This window comes from Gossypium hirsutum, chromosome D03, assembly GCF_007990345.1.
Source record: "Gossypium hirsutum isolate 1008001.06 chromosome D03, Gossypium_hirsutum_v2.1, whole genome shotgun sequence".
NCBI classification, from domain to species: Eukaryota; Viridiplantae; Streptophyta; class Magnoliopsida; order Malvales; family Malvaceae; genus Gossypium; species Gossypium hirsutum.
The window spans coordinates 45,033,160-45,050,280 of NC_053439.1; the positions used below are offsets into that span (position 1 = coordinate 45,033,160).

General features: G+C 37.0%; 3 protein-coding genes and 1 pseudogene across 5 annotated transcripts; 2 read left to right on the forward strand and 2 right to left on the reverse strand.

The window, feature by feature from the left end:
* Positions 1–450: 450 nt before the first annotated feature.
* LOC107928751 (GRF1-interacting factor 2) lies at positions 451–3,083 on the reverse strand. 2 transcript variants are annotated; one of them, XM_016860006.2, is made up of 4 exons: positions 2,226–3,083; positions 1,810–1,886; positions 1,102–1,189; positions 451–1,006 (listed from the first exon to the last, which is right to left on the reverse strand). In XM_016860006.2, the coding sequence occupies exons 1-4, from the start codon at positions 2,274–2,276 to the stop codon at positions 662–664; spliced, it is 561 nt and encodes a 186-aa protein (XP_016715495.1). In that variant the 5' UTR covers positions 2,277–3,083; the 3' UTR covers positions 451–661. The 2 variants fall into 2 exon arrangements, with proteins under 2 accessions (XP_016715495.1, XP_016715494.1); XM_016860005.2 differs by having other exon boundaries at positions 451–1,015.
* Positions 3,084–3,216: 133 nt separating this feature from the next.
* Positions 3,217–6,440, reverse strand: LOC107928748 (non-specific phospholipase C1). Of its 2 annotated transcripts, XM_016860003.2 has the most exons (3): positions 4,544–6,440; positions 3,956–4,132; positions 3,217–3,708 (listed from the first exon to the last, which is right to left on the reverse strand). In XM_016860003.2, the coding sequence occupies exons 1-3, from the start codon at positions 5,649–5,651 to the stop codon at positions 3,392–3,394; spliced, it is 1,602 nt and encodes a 533-aa protein (XP_016715492.1). In that variant the 5' UTR covers positions 5,652–6,440; the 3' UTR covers positions 3,217–3,391. The 2 variants fall into 2 exon arrangements, with proteins under 2 accessions (XP_016715492.1, XP_016715493.1); XM_016860004.2 differs by lacking the exon at positions 3,956–4,132.
* Positions 6,441–6,584: 144 nt separating this feature from the next.
* Positions 6,585–9,103, forward strand: LOC107928750 (acidic endochitinase-like; annotated as a pseudogene).
* Positions 9,104–9,122: 19 nt separating this feature from the next.
* Positions 9,123–11,163, forward strand: LOC107928722 (UDP-glycosyltransferase 71K1). Its single transcript, XM_016859980.2, has one exon. It carries the CDS (start codon positions 9,473–9,475, stop codon positions 10,865–10,867), a length of 1,395 nt encoding a protein of 464 aa, XP_016715469.2. The 5' UTR covers positions 9,123–9,472; the 3' UTR covers positions 10,868–11,163.
* Positions 11,164–17,121: the final 5,958 nt, after the last annotated feature.

Genomic DNA, 17,121 nt, shown 5'->3' on the forward strand with positions numbered 1-17,121 from the left:
TTATTATTTTTCACCACATGTCACAACCACGACGTGGCACTGTAAAATTAACAGTCAAAGTGTCTTTTTGATGCATTTTGAGAGTTCAAATATTTAATTGAGTGCAAGAAAGAAGAAAGAAGATTTAATTGCTGATTTAGAAAAAGTTTTACTCCCATAAACCTACTTATTGTTGTTTTTATAGGTAAGATGGAGAAAATATGCGCATTGGAGTAACATTATGATGCTTTTGTGTTTTAATTTGAAGTAAATTAATGGGCAAATGTTATATCTGGTTAGACTCTTTGGATGGAATAATGTTGAATTAGACTCACAGAAGTATTTAGATTTAGTTATTGAACAAGTTATGTAAAAAAAAATCAAGAATTTATTTTTAATCCAACTCAAACTTGAATACCACATGTGCCATTTGACACATCGCCATGCAAGCTACCAACTTTGAAACCATTATTTAATCAATAATAGCCAATATATTGCGGAGAGATTCAGAAGCGCAAAACAACAAAGTCAGAGATGACGAAAGAACCAAAGTTAACTCCCCACATGTAGTATGCCCCTACCACTCTTCATACCAGCAAAACATAAACAGATTATTAGAAGCTAAGTACTGGAAGAGCTCTACACAATATGAACACCAGGGTATTACCCATGTATACATCATTCAAGCCCTCATGTTATCACGCCCATACGACGATTTTCGGAAACCTTCACCACCACCATCTTCCGAGCTATCTTGTTTGTTTCCTTGAATGTTCATGAAATTGTTACCCATACCAGTTTGCACCCCGAGATAAGTGCCACTAGGGGCAACAGATCTTAACCCAACTTGTGGCTGGTTGAACTGCTGCTGCTGGAGATACACGGACTGCTCTGGTTGCTGCTGCTGTGGCTGATCATTCAAATGGAAAGGCAACTTTGGTGCTAAGAAACAGGGATGCTGCTTAGCCATTGCAGCTTGTGCAGACTGAACATGCTGCTCTTGTGGTATTGCAGACTGTGGAGGCATCTGCAACGGCTGCAATGTTTCATAAATAAGTTGAAATAATATGCATTCTTGGTTTTTCCAAAGATATTAAACGGAAGAAATCTCCGAGACACAACCTGGGAAGATGCCGATGCCGATGCCTGTGGTTGTGAATCAGCAATTTTAGCTAGATACATTAGGTTCTGCTGCAGCTGTGCTTGATACCTGAATCATATTTTTTTTTTCTATATAAAATGAGAGAATATATCATAATTTACAGTACTGGTTAACCAACAGTAATACACAAAGACTTAAAAATATTCAGATCTACCATAGTTCTTCCACCATGACAGTCACTGTTCTTCAGCTCTTCAAATTATAGGCAAACCAATGGCAAACAATCATTCATCTCATCTTTAAAATATAGATGACCAAGTGTTTATCGGCTGTTGTTTTGCAGTTTTTGCTACATCATCTTTTAAAATGTATCTTCGATAACACAAAAATGCTACAAGTTGAGCACTAAACTAGCACTGAATTGCACATACAACTTAATAACTTCATTATCAAAGAATAATGTTTCTGGTGAAGAACTCAATTTAGGGGGTGACCAGGAAAACCACTCAAAGATTTGCCAACCAATAGGGGGTCTATTACCATTTAAAGGTGAAATGCAAGAAAAAAGGGCCTATAACAACTGGTATAATGCTGTAAGTAATGGAAGAATGACGTGATCTAAACATTTTGCTCAACGACAAAAAATGGACAGCAAAGGGCCTAAAACAACTGGTACAATGCTGCAAGCAAAGAAAGAAGAACAATATTTAAAGAAAGGGGCCACTCACGAGGCACTCTCAGCCAACTTTCCCTGGTTTTGGTTCTCCATTATTGCCATAATCAACTCCTTATTCTCGTCCAGGTACTACAAGATACATGATCCATTATCATATCAATATTCGCACAGATAAATAGATATAAATTTTTCTCAACAAATTACGCTTGTTTCTTTAATGGAAAATCAACTGTTGAGAATAAATTTAACTCGTCCAAGTAAGAAAACAAATGACATGATCATGAAACTGTGGTAAATATGATGAAGAACGCCAAGAACCCAAGAGAAATCTAGTTTGATTACAAATAATACATACAGTAAACAATGCATGCAAAACCCATAAATAGAAAACCCATTAAACATCCAGTCAACCAAAATGCATATACATATAAAGGGGCGCAATGCTGTAAAAGAATAAAAAAAGAAAACCTTTTGAATCTGCTCAGTGGTGATGTTCATCAACTGTGGAGGCTGCTGCATATTTTCCTCTTCACAAAAGGAAAGAAACCCAAACCCTAAATTTTCTTTGAAACGGAAATAAAGATTGAAGAAGGGGACAAAGTGGGGTGTTTTGCTCCACACTGAAACGTGTATTTTTGGCTTTCACTCTCTCTTTTATATATTGGCTTTGCCTCTGCTCAACATATGTTCGATTTCAACCCGCAACAAAAATATATATATACTACTAAAACGACAACGTTAGGTATCGTTAAGTGACCAAAAGTGGTGCCGTTTTAAGTTTCTTTCATGAAAACAGTGGTCTAAATTTTGAAAGAGAAAAAAGAACATAAAGAAGAAGAAGAAGAAGAAGAAGAAGAAAAGGGGAAGGTGAAAGATGAGGTACGTATTGAGGGTGAGATTGGGTTCATTCTTGACGGGGGCCGCAACGGCGTCGTCTCTGGGTATCTACTTTCCTCTACAAGGATTACATGGTTGCCCATGAATCCATCACCCAACAGGTACTCTCCCATTTTCCTTTTTCTTTCATAGCATATTGGGTGCCTTTCGCTTTCTTGTGGAATTTATGAATTAATTTTAGGCTTACAGATTTAGCTCATTTGCAAAAGTTGTTGGAGGTTTGGCAAAGATTGGGTATTATTTGATAGTCTTTCATCCATGTGGTTGATGCTGCTGCTGAATTTTTCCCCCTATGCATTTGCAAGTTGAAGGAGGCATTACGTTGCACATATAGCTGTTTGGAGGATTGTAGATGGTTATATGAACAGTAAAGGAATATGTTGGTTTGGTTCTTTGTTCTGGTTCGGGAGATAAGAGTGTTACAGATCTCTTGTGGATCATATTTCATGATCTAAATTAACCCAATCATAGGTGGCTTGCGTTAAGAGTAGAATCTTGTGTTGTTTGGTAGGGGAAGAGAAAATGCTATCTTCGATGAAAAGGCTCGATTTTGATACGTAACTAGTAAAACTCACACTGCTTGCTTATTATACCTGAATAAGTACAGTTGACTTCAGTCAATGATATGAAGCTTTGATGCTAGTATACGTGGCATATTACCTATAAATATGTATAGAGAGTACCGTAATAATTTAGAACTATATTTACATTGGGGCGTAGATGATCGTATGGAAGGACTAATAGGCTTCCACATGTTGACCCCGATCCTCGATTCGACTGGTAAGAGAAGGCCTCATCGTAACAATTGCAGATTCATTAGCTCCGGCTCTTATAGCAGCCTTTCCGGCTTCCAGGAACCTCTTGACTGCATCCTCTACGTATCGGTTGGCTTCACCTACTCGCATGCTTTTCCCAATATAAGGGTAAGTATTGAGGACGTAATCACCATTGAGCTGTGATGCAAGCTGAACCAGCTCAACTTGGAATTCTGAGAGGCTAGCATCTTCTTTTGGCCCCCATGGCCTCAATGAAGTCGTCACCTCTGGAAGAGTTTCTGCATCCAAATTCCTAGATATATTATAAACTGTTTCGGCCAAATTAAAAGCATTTCAACTCTATATCTGACAACTATGAGACACGATATGCTTTTGATATTTGAAATCAAAACCACCTTTACTTCTTCAGGGGACCGTATGGGTGAAAGCTACGATTTTAGGGAGGAAAAGGATAACAATCCTGAGCAATGCCGAGAGCGAGCACAGATAAAAGCATTGCATAAAGAACATGGAATTTGAGCATACCAGGACAGTCAGTTCGTGGAGTAGTACGTAGCTTAAAATAATTTTCAAATGTAGCAGCCCAGGCATCCCTCTTTGTCAGGAAATTTGAATTCAGGTTGAAGAGCTTCTTCACAGTTGCAGGGATGGAAGAATGTTCAAATTGGGAAGACGGTGTTGGCCCAGTTGGCTCGTGGATCACTGTACCAACACCAAGGGAGAGTTAAAGATATGAAATATCCCACCATTAGAAGCAAAGCAATAATATCCTCTCCATTATCACGTAAAGGACAAGACGTCAAACCAACACCATTACTGATTAACCTCAAACCAAACCTTATAAGCAACCATTTCCGTCAAGCCTTCCTCTAAATGACATTCAATTACTTTCATTTCCTAAATTGTCTTAATCAACAATTATCTTGTACACGTAAAGACAACAAAAATTAACACCATCACAAATACAAAAAGGAAATTTTTTGTAACAAATTATAAAATTTATTAGCCCATCAAATGCAATCTCATTGAAATAATTTTTAAAGAGGAACCCATCAAAAATATCTAAGCTAATTTGACTTTTAGAAAAAAAAAACACAGAAAATAAAATCTTACCAGTTGCCTTATCGATCCAGGGAGAGACCAAGAGAGTGGGGACCCTAACACCAAGCCTATTGAACTTGAAATAAAACGGGTCGGGTCCAACTATTCCGTCCGGGTTAGGAACACCCGACACAGGTGTCGGCACGTGATCATAAAACCCTCCGTGCTCATCGTACGTGATCAGAAGCGCCATCTCTTTCCACTGCGGGCTACTTCTCAGTATCTCGTACACCTCCTTCACGAACCTCTGCCCACGCGCCACGTCATGCGACGGGTGGTCGTCGTTCGCCGGAAACTCCTTCACGTCGAAGTAACGCTGCTCCACCACCACGTAATTCGGCAGCTTCCCAAGCCGCGCGTGAAGCCGGAACTTCAAAGCGTAGTTGTGGAATTTGGTCAAGAACTTTAATTTCCTTAGGCTTTTGAAGAAAAGGGTGGCCGGGATGTTTTGGTAATAAATGCCGAAGCTGAGGCCATTTTCGTCCAACGAATCGAAAATCGTCTTTTGGGGGAATCCATGGATGAGGTCTTTCTTGACATTACTCGTCGCCCCAAACGACGTTGCTGAATGAACGTAAAACCTGTTCGGTTGAGTCGAAGCCGGAACCGAAGCAAACCACCGGTCGAAAACGCCGAACTCGTTCGCTAACTTCGTGTAAACCGGTAACCGACTCGGTTTAAATCCGCTCATCACGGTTCTTCCCATTCCTTCACCCATGCTCTCCGCTTGTTGGGCGAAGCCGTTCATTGGAGCCGAGTCAGCAGAGCTGTCGTTCGACCCGAAAATCTGTTCTCTGATCGCTTGAAAAGAGTGGCCTGGGTCGGAGTCGACAAAGAGAGCGTCGTCGGAGACAGAGATAAAGGGGGAGTTGGGGTCGGCGACGTTGACTGGGTTTGACTCTGTGCCGGAGAGACCGTCTATGTCGGGTCGGGTCGATTTGAGCCAACCCAAAAGATGGTCAAAAGAACGGTTTTCCATCACGAGGACGACTAAAGTTTTAATGGGTCCTTTGATTTTGTGTTTCTTTCGGAAATTATAGTTAGAAGTAAGAGAGTGAGATGAAACTAAAAGGCAAAAGAAGAGAACAAGGGTGAAGGGTACTCGCCTGCCGGAACTCATATTCCGTTGACCGGTAAAACTAGAAATAGGGTTTCGGTTGTCGGCAAGTTATTTGGAAGACAAAACTGGTAGTTTAAAAAAAGTCTAGTTTTATGGCAGCCTTGTTTCATTCGTAAGTTCTGGGTACATTCGAAGGTACCACAAGTTGCCACGCGTCAATTTCATCTACTTTGTACCTGCTTTGACTTATAATATGAGAAATCAATTAGATAATTAACCCAAAAAGGTTTTTTAAAAAATAATTTTATCTGAAAAGGTTAGGTTTGTTTTTCTTTTGGCTAAAATCCTAAAATTTGGGATTCAAAATTAGGGTTTTGTCCTGAAAAAAACTAAACAGAAAATTGGGGATTTTGGAGGAAGAACTAGAACTCCCAATGAATCCATTGACGTTAGTAAAGCGATTGCAAAACATAACGGCAAAAAGAAAAGGCATGGTGACAATGAGGTTCAGCCTAGGCTTAATGGGGATCATGACAGGCGAAACAAAAAATAAAGGAATGAATCAAAATCTTATCCAAGAGAAGATTGTGTTAACAAGGGAGAAAAAAATGGTCAGCCTATAACTGGGTTGAACATGGAGAGAGGGATTAATGAGCGTAAGTTGGGCAGAAAAAGTTTTTCATATGAAGAGATGTGCTTGACCTTTACTTGTATGGTGCTAGGTAAATCTCTCGTACTCTAAAAAGTCATGATCTACTTACCTTGACCTGGGTTTGTCCTAGCATTTGTTTGAAATATCCCTATTTGTTGTAAATATTTAATGAGCAAATGCACAATATTTTATAATTTTTGATGATTTATTGTTGTTTAATCTATAATCCCTCGTACGATATTTCATGAGCATGTTGTGTATAGAACAGAAGTAAGCCTATTTTGTATTGCAGGAGTGGTTTATGTACATTCCCTGTTTGATAGTTAAGACTGTAGGGCCATCAACAGGAAACATCCAAATATTGAGAAGAAAACCTACTAGGATGCAAAATATACAAGCTCCACTGCTTGTATTGTATTGAAGCAACTGGGAAGCGCAACAAGATGTCCAATGATGGAACAAGTATATCCATAAAAGTCGATAGCATCAGCCGAAATGAGTTGTTATTGACAACTTATATAACTTCCGTATATAATCTTTATTCATGTTCTAGTCTATCATTAATTCAATACAGTTTGATGTGTTGGTCACTTCAAGTTCTTCTCTGCAAGTAGCGAACATAAAAGAAAACAATTCTCGTTTAACAAAATTACTTAATGCAGGTGAAGAAGGCATAAAGTTCCATAAGTATGTTCTGCACTGCAGCTAAATCTTACTGGCATCCACAAGCATAGATTGGCTGTATTGAAGAGAGGATAATGAAAATTAGAGCACAATTGGATATGGTGAATGCCGTAGGATATAGGTATTAATTGGATTTGGTCGATATGGGTCGGGTTAATTCGGGTTTTAAAATTTTCGAGTCCTTTGGGGTTCTAGTGATTCAGGTTCACTAACTGAGTTTTTAGATGGTATTTTTCTTTTGGATTGGGTCACTTTTGTTCCTCCTTTGTGTTTGAAACTCGAGTTTGGATTATTTTTGGTTATTTCTTCAAGTCAATCCAGGTTTAGGTCATTCCAAATTCAACACATGTTTGGGTGTAGGTTAGATAGGTTTGAGGTTGTTAATTTTTTTATGGTCAAATCAAGTTAGCAGAATTAGAATTTGGATTTATCAGATTGGGGTTTTTAGTTCGAATTAGAATTACCAGATCAGTTATGAGAATTAATGTTAAAAAGAAGTCCTAAGAAGTGCCATTAAAGTTGCTGACCTGTAACCTGAAGGTTTCTCTCCTCTCAAAACAGAGTAGACCATAATAGTTTTGTCCATTTCTGTAAGAAACATTAGCGATAGAATTGTAATGTGGGATATAATAGCTTTGTGTTTTGAACCCATTTTATGGGTCAACCAACCCATTGAAGCAACGCAAACTGTTTTACTGTCGTTTGCATTGCACTATATTCACCAACATAATTAAAGGTCTCCCACAAAAGACATGGATGGCTATAGTAACCTCGGCTCCCATGCCTCATATACAACAAACTCTCTACGTTATTCCAAGGCTGCTTTTCTCCTATATTTAAGACCTTTTTGCATATACCCAAGCTTCAAAGAAAAAATTGTTTCTATAAAGATGGCAATAACTCAAGCATGGCCACTAGCATTTTTATGCTCGGTCATTGTTTTACTCGATGTTAATGTTGATGCTGGTGGAATTGTTATTTACTGGGGTCAGAATGGAAACGAGGGGACCTTGGCGGAGACTTGTGCCACTGGTAACTATGACTTTGTAAACATAGCTTTTCTTTCAACATTTGGTAATGGCCAGACTCCGACGATCAAACTTGCCGGTCACTGCGATCCCTACCGTAATGGCTGCACTGGTTTGAGTTCTGACATTAAATCCTGTCAAGCAAAAGGGATTAAGGTAATGCTTTCGATAGGAGGAGGTGCAGGGAGCTACAACCTTACATCAGCTGAAGATGCTAGGCAGGTGGCTACTTATCTTTGGAACTTCTTAGGGGGGATATCATCTTCTCGACCACTAGGTGATGCCGTCTTGGATGGAGTCGACTTTGATATCGAAGGAGGAACGAATCAACATTGGGATGACCTTGCAAAGTACCTTTCAGGATACGGAAAACGTGGTAAGAAAGTGTACTTAATCGCAGCTCCCCATTGCCCTTCCCCTGATGCTTGGGTTGGGGGTGCCTTGAAAACCGGTCTATTTTACTATGTTTGGGTACAATTTTATAACAATCCACCATGCCAATACTCATCTTCAAGTATTGGAAATCTAGAAGATGCATGGAAGCAATGGACAACAGACATCCCTGCAACTAAAATTTTCTTAGGACTTCCGGCAGCCCCGGCTTCATTCCGGTAGCCGATCTTACCTCAAAAGTGCTTCCTTCTATCAAAGGTTCCACCAAGTATGGCGGTGAGATGCTGTGGTCCAAATACTATGATGACCAAACTGGATACAGTTCTTCCATCAAAACCGATGTTTAGTTTCCATTTGTATAGGAAATCTTGTACCAATGGCATGCAGTTTATGCTATAATAATTTTTTTAATGTTCTATATTAACAGAATATCAAACTAGAATGCATTCAGCTTTCTGTATATCGTCTGCCATCTCATCTCTACAGCTAATCCTAATTCCTTCACCATCTTAAATGCATTCAGCTGTTGGTCAGTGCTCATAGGCCATGTTACGATTGACACAACGAACCACAAGCTCTCCAGGATCAAGTTCCAACCACAATGAGATATAAACCCACCTTATTGATTTGTTCAGGTTTCCATGTTTTTGTCTATATGCAATTGCTACTAAGGTCAAACAATCTTTAAAAATATTGGTGCAGTAGGGTTTTTTCTAATAAAAGCTCCTTTATTTATTTTGCAGTTGAAGTCGAAAGGCAGACATGATAATGCCAGTTTTATATTGAAGTTGATCACTTACCAACCGGTATTATTAATCCTTTTATTAAATACAAAAACGTGTCGGCTTGAGGAATTCAACTTTGTACTTAAATCTTTGTTAAATATAGTTTTCAGTTTCGAATCTGCCAACCCCAGCTAAATGCCTCCTTTTACCAAAAACAAAAAAGTATATGTAATCCAGCTTTTCAATATTTGTTGCCTTTAGGAATATTTTTTTGTTTATCATACTCTTAGTGGAACATGTCCCATATTAAAACCTGTTTGCTGAACTACTTCCAATAAAATATAGAGTACAATAATTGCTACAGAAGTGAAAAACAGCAGGCATCAAACAAGCTGAGAGATGAAGAAAGTAGAGCTCATATTCGTTCCAACGCCAGGAATTGGCCACTTGGTCTCAACTGTTGAATTCGCAAAGCTCCTGATCGATCACAATGATCGGATTCGGGTTACTATTCTTTCCATGAAGTGGTTTCCAGATGCTGCTTTAGATGCGTACACCAAATCCCTCACTGCTTTGCCACCTGATGGAATCCAACTCATTGACCTCCCTCGAGTGGATCCTCCCTCCTTAGCTCCTTGGAAGTCAGCCGAAAGCATCATAGATTCGTTCATCAAGTGCTACATCCCTCCTGTTAGAAACGCTGTCAGAGACATTGTTTCAATGAAATGTAGCTCGGATGAAACCAGAGTTGCGGGATTAGTTCTTGATCTCTTTTGTTCACCCATGGTTGATATTGCAACTGACTTTGATCTTCCTTCTTATATATTCATCACCTCAAATGCAGCCTTCTTGGGTCTCATGTTTTATCTACCAACTCGACATAGCCTGAACAGCTCCGAATTCCAAAGCTCAGATCCTGAACATGTGATCCCAGGCTTTGTCTGTCCTGTCCCTACATATGTTCTTCCATCGGCTGTATTTAGCAAGGATGGAGGTTATGCCGCATATGTCAAAGTTGCTGAAAGGTTCAAGGATGCCAAAGGTATAATAATTAATACATTTGAAGAAGTTGAGCATTATGCTCTTAGCTGTTTCTCCAACGGCCAAAACCCTCCAGTTTATCCAGTTGGACCAGTGATTAACCCCAATGGTCTGAGTTACTCAGACTCAGATGATAAGGTCATGAAATGGCTCGATGATCAGCCTCAATCATCAGTGGTGTTCCTTTGCTTCGGAAGCATGGGAAGCTTTAAAGCACCCCAAGTGAAAGAAACAGCACTGGGGCTGGAGCAAAGTGGGTTCAGGTTCTTATGGTCCTTGCGTGTGCAACCACCGCAAAATGATGCTTCAAACATGTTACCGGAAGGGTTCCTGGAAAGGGTCCAAGGGAGAGGGTTGATATGCAGTTGGGCGCCACAGTTGAAGGTTCTTGCTCACAAAGCAATAGGAGGTTTTATATCTCATTGTGGTTGGAACTCAATCCTGGAAAGCTTGTGGTTCGGTGTACCAATTGTAACATGGCCTCTGTATGCTGAACAACAGCTCAATGCATACAAGATGGTGAAGGAATTAGGATTAGCAGTGGAGATGAGGTTGAACTATAGGAAAGATAGTGATGAAGTGGTGATGGCGGATGAGATAGAGAAAGCTGTGGGGATGGTAATGGATGGTGGAAGTGAAATGAGAAAGAAAGTGAAGGAAATGGGTGAGATAGCAAGGAAGAGTGTTATGGAAGGTGGAACTTCATTCAATTCTATTGGAAAACTGATAGAGAACATGATAAGCAACAACTGATATGGAATCATAGCTGGTGTCATTGATACTGTTAATTTATTTGTACAACTGACATGGTATCACTGCTCCATTTTTCCTTGTAATAAAACAAGAAAGAACGAAGTCTTTTTGTTTACCTTGCTTTTCTTTCTTTTTTATTTTTCACTTTCTTTTAATCCAAATGTAAAGTTTAGTGAAATAGTGCAGGAATAAGTGAGCATCAGAGTTATGATGTCCTTTAGTTAGTCTCTGGACTCTGGTGATTAATATCCATTAGGTTGTATTTTACCTTTGTGAAATATAGATTGATTTAAGCATGCTGGTCTTAGTTGTTGCTGTTGTGTTGTGTTGTGTGGTGCTCCAATGCCCTTGGACGGCCATGCCATCTATTGCAGGTATTTAAGGTCATCAATTTTGAGATATCATGTTAATTTAATCAAATAAGTTTAATCTAAAAGTTATTTCATGAAATATAATTAATTTTAATAAATCATGTTAAGTTACGAATATGTTATTCATTATAATTATTTAATAGAGTTATTTTAACCGACATTTATATTAAAATTAATGTTAAAAATTGCTTTAAGAAAATGAGATTAAATGACTACCTTACCATATGTCAAGACCAAGGCTGTTAAGCAATGAAGACTTAATGTCTGATTAGTCATCTAATCAGTCAAGACTTGTCATCTGATCAGTCAAGACATGATCAAGCGATTGATTGACTGATCAACGAAGACATTAGGATAGCCGGAGTATTTTATTCATTGGCTTATTTGACTTGGGTTTTTCATATAACGTTTCCATAATCAAATGGACTTTTAGGATGTGTTTTATGGATGTGATTTATTGTGCCTCATAGTCATGATCAAATTGGAGTCTTGAGGAAGTTGAGATCGAATTAACTTTGTGGATAAAGCTTGTGCTTATCATTTATCCTTTATAAATTTATGTGTTGAGTTGAAGGAGATTATTTCTACTTTATTTTGCGATAATTATTGAAGATAACTCAAGAAGATATATTTTGATTATAATTGAGAGTTTTACTTTGAGAAGATGTCAATTTTAGCCTTAAAGAGGTTGTTGTACCACACATTTGAAGATGCCTTTTGATGGATTACTTGTGTACCTTTTACTTGGGATTTTTGCACTTTACCTTACTTTTTTGTGTAAGGAGGGTAGGTTAGACTTAAACCTATAAATTATTTGAAAGATTGTCAAATAAGAATTATTCACTGTGCGAGATTTCACTGAGTAATATTGTTTTCAAAGTATGTTAACAAATCTCTTGTGTTTATTTATCTCTTTTTCTTATGTTCTTTTCGAACTCATGTTCAAATATCTATTTAAACAATCAGTGTCTAAATACTTGATTGAGCATCTATCTGAACAATCAAACTTAATAGAGAGCAAATCAAGAGTCTTACGCCTTATAAATTCTCATAGACGAAAGAGAAAATGAGTTTAAATAACCATTTTAACTTTATTATTTTTTATGCATTAAAGTGGAGCTTGAAATAATTATTATATAGATAAGTGTACGTATTTTTCATATATAATATATTTTAAATATTTTAAAATTATTGATAAATTTAAAATACAACACCAAATATTTAGATAACATTACATACTAATTTTGATATTAGTCTATGTATTTTGTGAAAATTATAGGTTTAGTTTCTGTACTTTTCGAATTGGTCAAATTTAGTCATTGTACTTTTTAAATTTTAAAATTTTAGTTCTAACATAAACAGTAGTTGTTGAAACCATTTTTATTTTGGAAAAAAAACAAAAATTAGTTGTCGACTTTAAAAAAGCAAAAATTGGGAGTCGCCACTAATCTTTTATTGAGGTGCGATTGGATCACCTAAAAAAATAGCTTTGGTCTACGAGTTTTAGAAAAATAGATTCGGGAGTCAGTTACGTACGAGGAAGAATTAGCACCCTCGTAACGCCCAAAAATTGGTACCAAATTGATTAATTAATGTCTTAAAGTCGAGAGTTTTAAAAATGCGATCCTTAATTAAATTAAATTATTTAAGACTTTATCATTTTGAAAAAAGAAAAATATCACACCCAATGCGTTAGGGCACGACATTTTATTCTCTTCAAAATGAGTTAGTCCAAAAAAATCGTGTAATAAAATTTAAGAAAATATCTAATTGTTTAAAATTTATGAAGAAATCGCAGCCCAATACGTTAGGGCACAATTTCCTAAAATCCCAAACATTCAATATTTCCTTTATTTTTTTAAAAAAATATTTGTCTCGAGAAATCAACGTGTCACATCCAATACGTTAGGACACAACCTATTGAATTCCCGATGACAAGTTTTATTTTATTTGATTAAAGAGCAATCCTCGATTGTTAGATTTTACGAAGAAAATCGGAACCCAATACGTTAGGGCTCAATTTTCTTGAAAATCCTAAATACGAGTATTATCTCTATTTTGAAAAACTCTATTTTTAAATTCAAGTAAAAAGATGACGTGATGTTATAATATATATATGCCACAATAATAAATACAAAAATAATAATCAATGGCATAGAAATAATGTATATAAATAAATAAATGAAGCTAATACACATAAAAAAATGACACGTAAAGTATTAAATAAAAGAGCAAAATGATATAAATGAAAACGCAAATTAATAAACAAATGAAGGAATTAAATAAAAAAATAAAGAATAAAAGGTACATAATATACATTAAATTATAAAGAATAAAAGACGTAAACATAACTTACACATAGAATTTTGAGTTATAAAACTTATATATATATAATACATAATGCATTTATGAAAAAAAATATAAATATATATGTTGACACCATTTTTTTTGCTAAAACGGGGTCGACTTGGATTTTGAAAATTAAAAAAAAAATGAACATGGGAGTCGCCACCAATCCTTTTTTGATGAGGTGTGATCGGTTCACCTCGAAAAGTGGTTGTCTTTAATAAACGATTTGATTTTATTAAAACAACGAATTTGGTCTACGAAATTCAGAAAAACGGGTTCAGGAGTCGATTACGTACGAGGAAGGATTAGCACCCTCGTAACGCCCAAAATTGGTACCTAGTTGATTACTTAATGTCTTGGTGTCGAAAATTAAAAAACTCGAAAAGAATTTAAAAATACGATCCCTCTTTATATTGTGTTATTTTAAAATTACTCGAATAAATCAAAATGGAAAATGCCTCCTTATCTCGAAGTAACAAGATGTCACATCCAGTAATTTAGGACACAACACCTCGTATTTTGAGAGTAAGCTTGCCTTTCACTTTTTTATTTAAACCTCATTCGTTTTAATTTTAAAAGGATATTCGATTATTTAGGATAACGCAAAAAAAATCGAAGCCCAGTAAGTTAGGGCACGATTTCTCGAATTTTCTAAATACGGAATATTGCCTTTATTTTTAAAATTTTATGTGTTTGGAAATTTAAAAGGATATTTTACTATTTAGGTTTAACGAGAAAATCGGGACCCAGTAAGTTAGGTTACAATTTCTCGAATTTCCAAAATGCAAAATATTGCCTTATTTGAAATTTGTTTCGAATTTGGGTAAAAGAATAGTGAAATGTAAAAAACAAATACACGTTTAATTCATTAGTCTTTAGAGAAATCGTTTAATACGTAAATGAAATTATACTTGGATAAATACAATAGTACGACATACATTTGAAATAGCCATGACATAATGTACATAATAAAATGTAACATGCATAACATTGTCACTCATGAATCACAAGGTTAACAAACACAAACAATAATAAGGATAATGTTAACGATAACACAAGTAATAATAATAACAACCATATGAGTGACATGCCCAACAACAACAATAATAATAAACTACAATAAAGATGATATCAAGGAATCCAACGTTAAAAAAAATTGAAGATTAGCAAGTAATTAGATAATGAAATGATAGTAATAACAATGACATATATAAAATACACAAACTAATACATATAAAAGAACAATAAATAAAATAAATAATGATGTAAGTTTGATTAAAAATTAAAAAATAAGTAAATACAAAACATTAATTGAATTATTTAATAAAACTGTTTTTTTTAAATATATATAAATAGAAGTAATAAAAAACAATAAATAGGCAAGATAAAAAAGGAAATAATAAAACAAGTCGGGGACCGAATTGAAGTCAGGCCAAAAATCGGAGTTTAAATTGTAAATAAATGAAATAGGTTGCTAGGGGACTGAAATAAATTGCGCTGAGGACATGGGAGACTGATTATGCAATATCCCCGTCCCTTATGCGCATTGCTTTGCACAAGACCAGATTAGAACAAGCGCAAAATTATGTGTCAAAAATAGAAAATAATAAAAAGGTCAGATTGCACCTCAGCGCCAGATGGAGGGACCGAATGCGCAAATTACCCATTAGGGCAAAGAGGCGCAGGTCACCCCCTTCAAACGGCGTCATTTTGCTTAATGCATTTAAGCAAAATTTCCATTCTAGCCTCTGTCCTCTTTTTTTCTTTTCTTAGTTTCAAAGCCTTTCCCATTTTCTTTCAAGCACCCGACCCTTGGATTTCTTAGCCCCTGGAGCGCCACTGCCACTGCCATAAAGACCGGTGGCCGACGATGAAGGAGAGACCCCCCGGCGGCATGGTCACGGCCAACTCCGGTGAGTTTCTCTTCCCCTTATTTTTGCTTTTGATTTTTTTATTATAGTTTTTTAAAATAGATTTGCAAAAGAAGGAAAAAGAAAATAAAAATAAAATAAGATAACAAATAAATAAATAAATAAGGAAAAAAAGAAGAGGAAATAACAAGGATTCCACCTTTTTAAAATTTCTATTCGGCTTTTGATTTCTGATGTGGGTAAAAAAATACCAAGATTAGATCCAGGTTTTTATAAACTTATACAACTATTAATAAATGTTTTATCTGCCTATATTTGCCATTATTGTTGGCATGCTCCTGTTATTGCATTTAATTTACAGAAGTTTCAAGGCCAACGGTGGTGGCAGAGGCATGCATGAGGAGGCTGGCAGCTAGGGGTGTCAGACGCATGGGAAGGCTGATGGCTAGGGGTGGACTTAGGTGCGGCAGTAGCAACAGCAGCTAGGGTTTCCTGCTATAATTTTTTAATTTTGTTGGGCTTTAGGTGTAGGTTTTTATTTTTTACTAGGCCAGCAAATTTGGGCTTCTACAGCTGCCCCTCTTTGCTTGTTTTCGTGTAACGAGAATAGAGCAAAGACTAAGAAGGACCAAATTTGCCTGGTCTTGCTGAGGCTTGACTTCTTTGGGTGCTTCTCTTTAAGTAGCTTTATTCCAATCTACTGTGTCTTGTTGCTTTAATCCATTTTATAGCATCTTTAGAGAGATATGACTTCAATCTACTCTGCTGCGACTCCATGGGGATGAGATTTGGTTTTAATCCGCTCCACTGCAAATTCAGGGAGATAGGATTGATTTCTTCCATCTGCTCCACTACTGCTTAGGGAGATAAGACTTAATGCGATCTGCTCCACTACTGCTTAAGGAGACAAGATCTGTGGTTTTAATCCGTTCCACTGCAACTTCAGAGAGATAGGATTGGTTTCCTTTGTCTGCTCTACTACTGCTTAGGGAGATAAGACTTGATGCGATCTGCTCCACTACTGCTTAGGGAGATAAGACTTGTGGTTTTAATCCACTCCACTGCAACTTCAGGGAGATAGGATTGGTTTCTCTCGTTTGCTCCACTACTGCTTAGGGAGATAAGACTTGTTGCGATCTGCTCCACTACTGCTTAGGGAGATAAGACCTGTGGTTTTAATCCACTCCACTGTAACTTCAGGGAGATAAGATTAGTTTCTCTCGTCTGCTCCACTACTGCTTAGGGAGATAAGACTTGTTGCGATCTGCTCCACTATTGCTTAGGGAGATAAGACCTGTGGTTTTAATCCGCTCCACTGCAACTTCAGGGAGATAGGATTGGTTTCCTTTGTCTGCTCCACTACTACTTAGGGAGATAAGACTTGAGGTGATCTGCTCCACTACTGCTTAGGGAGATAAGACTTGTGGTTTTGTCTGCTCCACTACTTCAGGGATGTAAGATTCATCGTTGCGGCTTCAATTTTTTTGATTGCAATGTCGGGGAAGTAAGATTCGTCGTTGTAGCTTTAATCTGCTCCACTGCATCGCCATGGAAGTAAGATTCGTCGTTGCGGCTTCAATCTTTTAAATTGCAACCTCAGGGGTATGAGTAATTCCATTGATCTATTCTCTGGGGAACATGACCTGCAAAATCTATTTCATGG

Excerpts from the sequence above, each read along its gene's own strand:
- LOC107928751 (XM_016860005.2), bottom strand. The coding sequence starts at position 2,276 with ATGCAGCAGCCTCCACAGTTGATGAACATCACCACTGAGCAGATTCAA. Across the intron at positions 1,887-2,225 it reads CCACTGAGCAGATTCAAAAG|TACCTGGACGAGAATAAGGA; the intron begins GTTTTCTTTTTT and ends TGTATCTTGTAG. Across the intron at positions 1,190-1,809 it reads AAGTTGGCTGAGAGTGCCTC|GTATCAAGCACAGCTGCAGC; the intron begins GTGAGTGGCCCC and ends AATATGATTCAG.
- LOC107928748 (XM_016860003.2), bottom strand. The coding sequence starts at position 5,651 with ATGAGTTCCGGCAGGCGAGTACCCTTCACCCTTGTTCTCTTCTTTTGC. Across the intron at positions 4,133-4,543 it reads CTGGATCGATAAGGCAACTG|TGATCCACGAGCCAACTGGG; the intron begins GTAAGATTTTAT and ends GTGTTGGTACAG. Across the intron at positions 3,709-3,955 it reads TCCACGAACTGACTGTCCTG|AAACTCTTCCAGAGGTGACG; the intron begins GTATGCTCAAAT and ends ATTTGGATGCAG.
- LOC107928722 (XM_016859980.2), top strand. The coding sequence starts at position 9,473 with ATGAAGAAAGTAGAGCTCATATTCGTTCCAACGCCAGGAATTGGCCAC.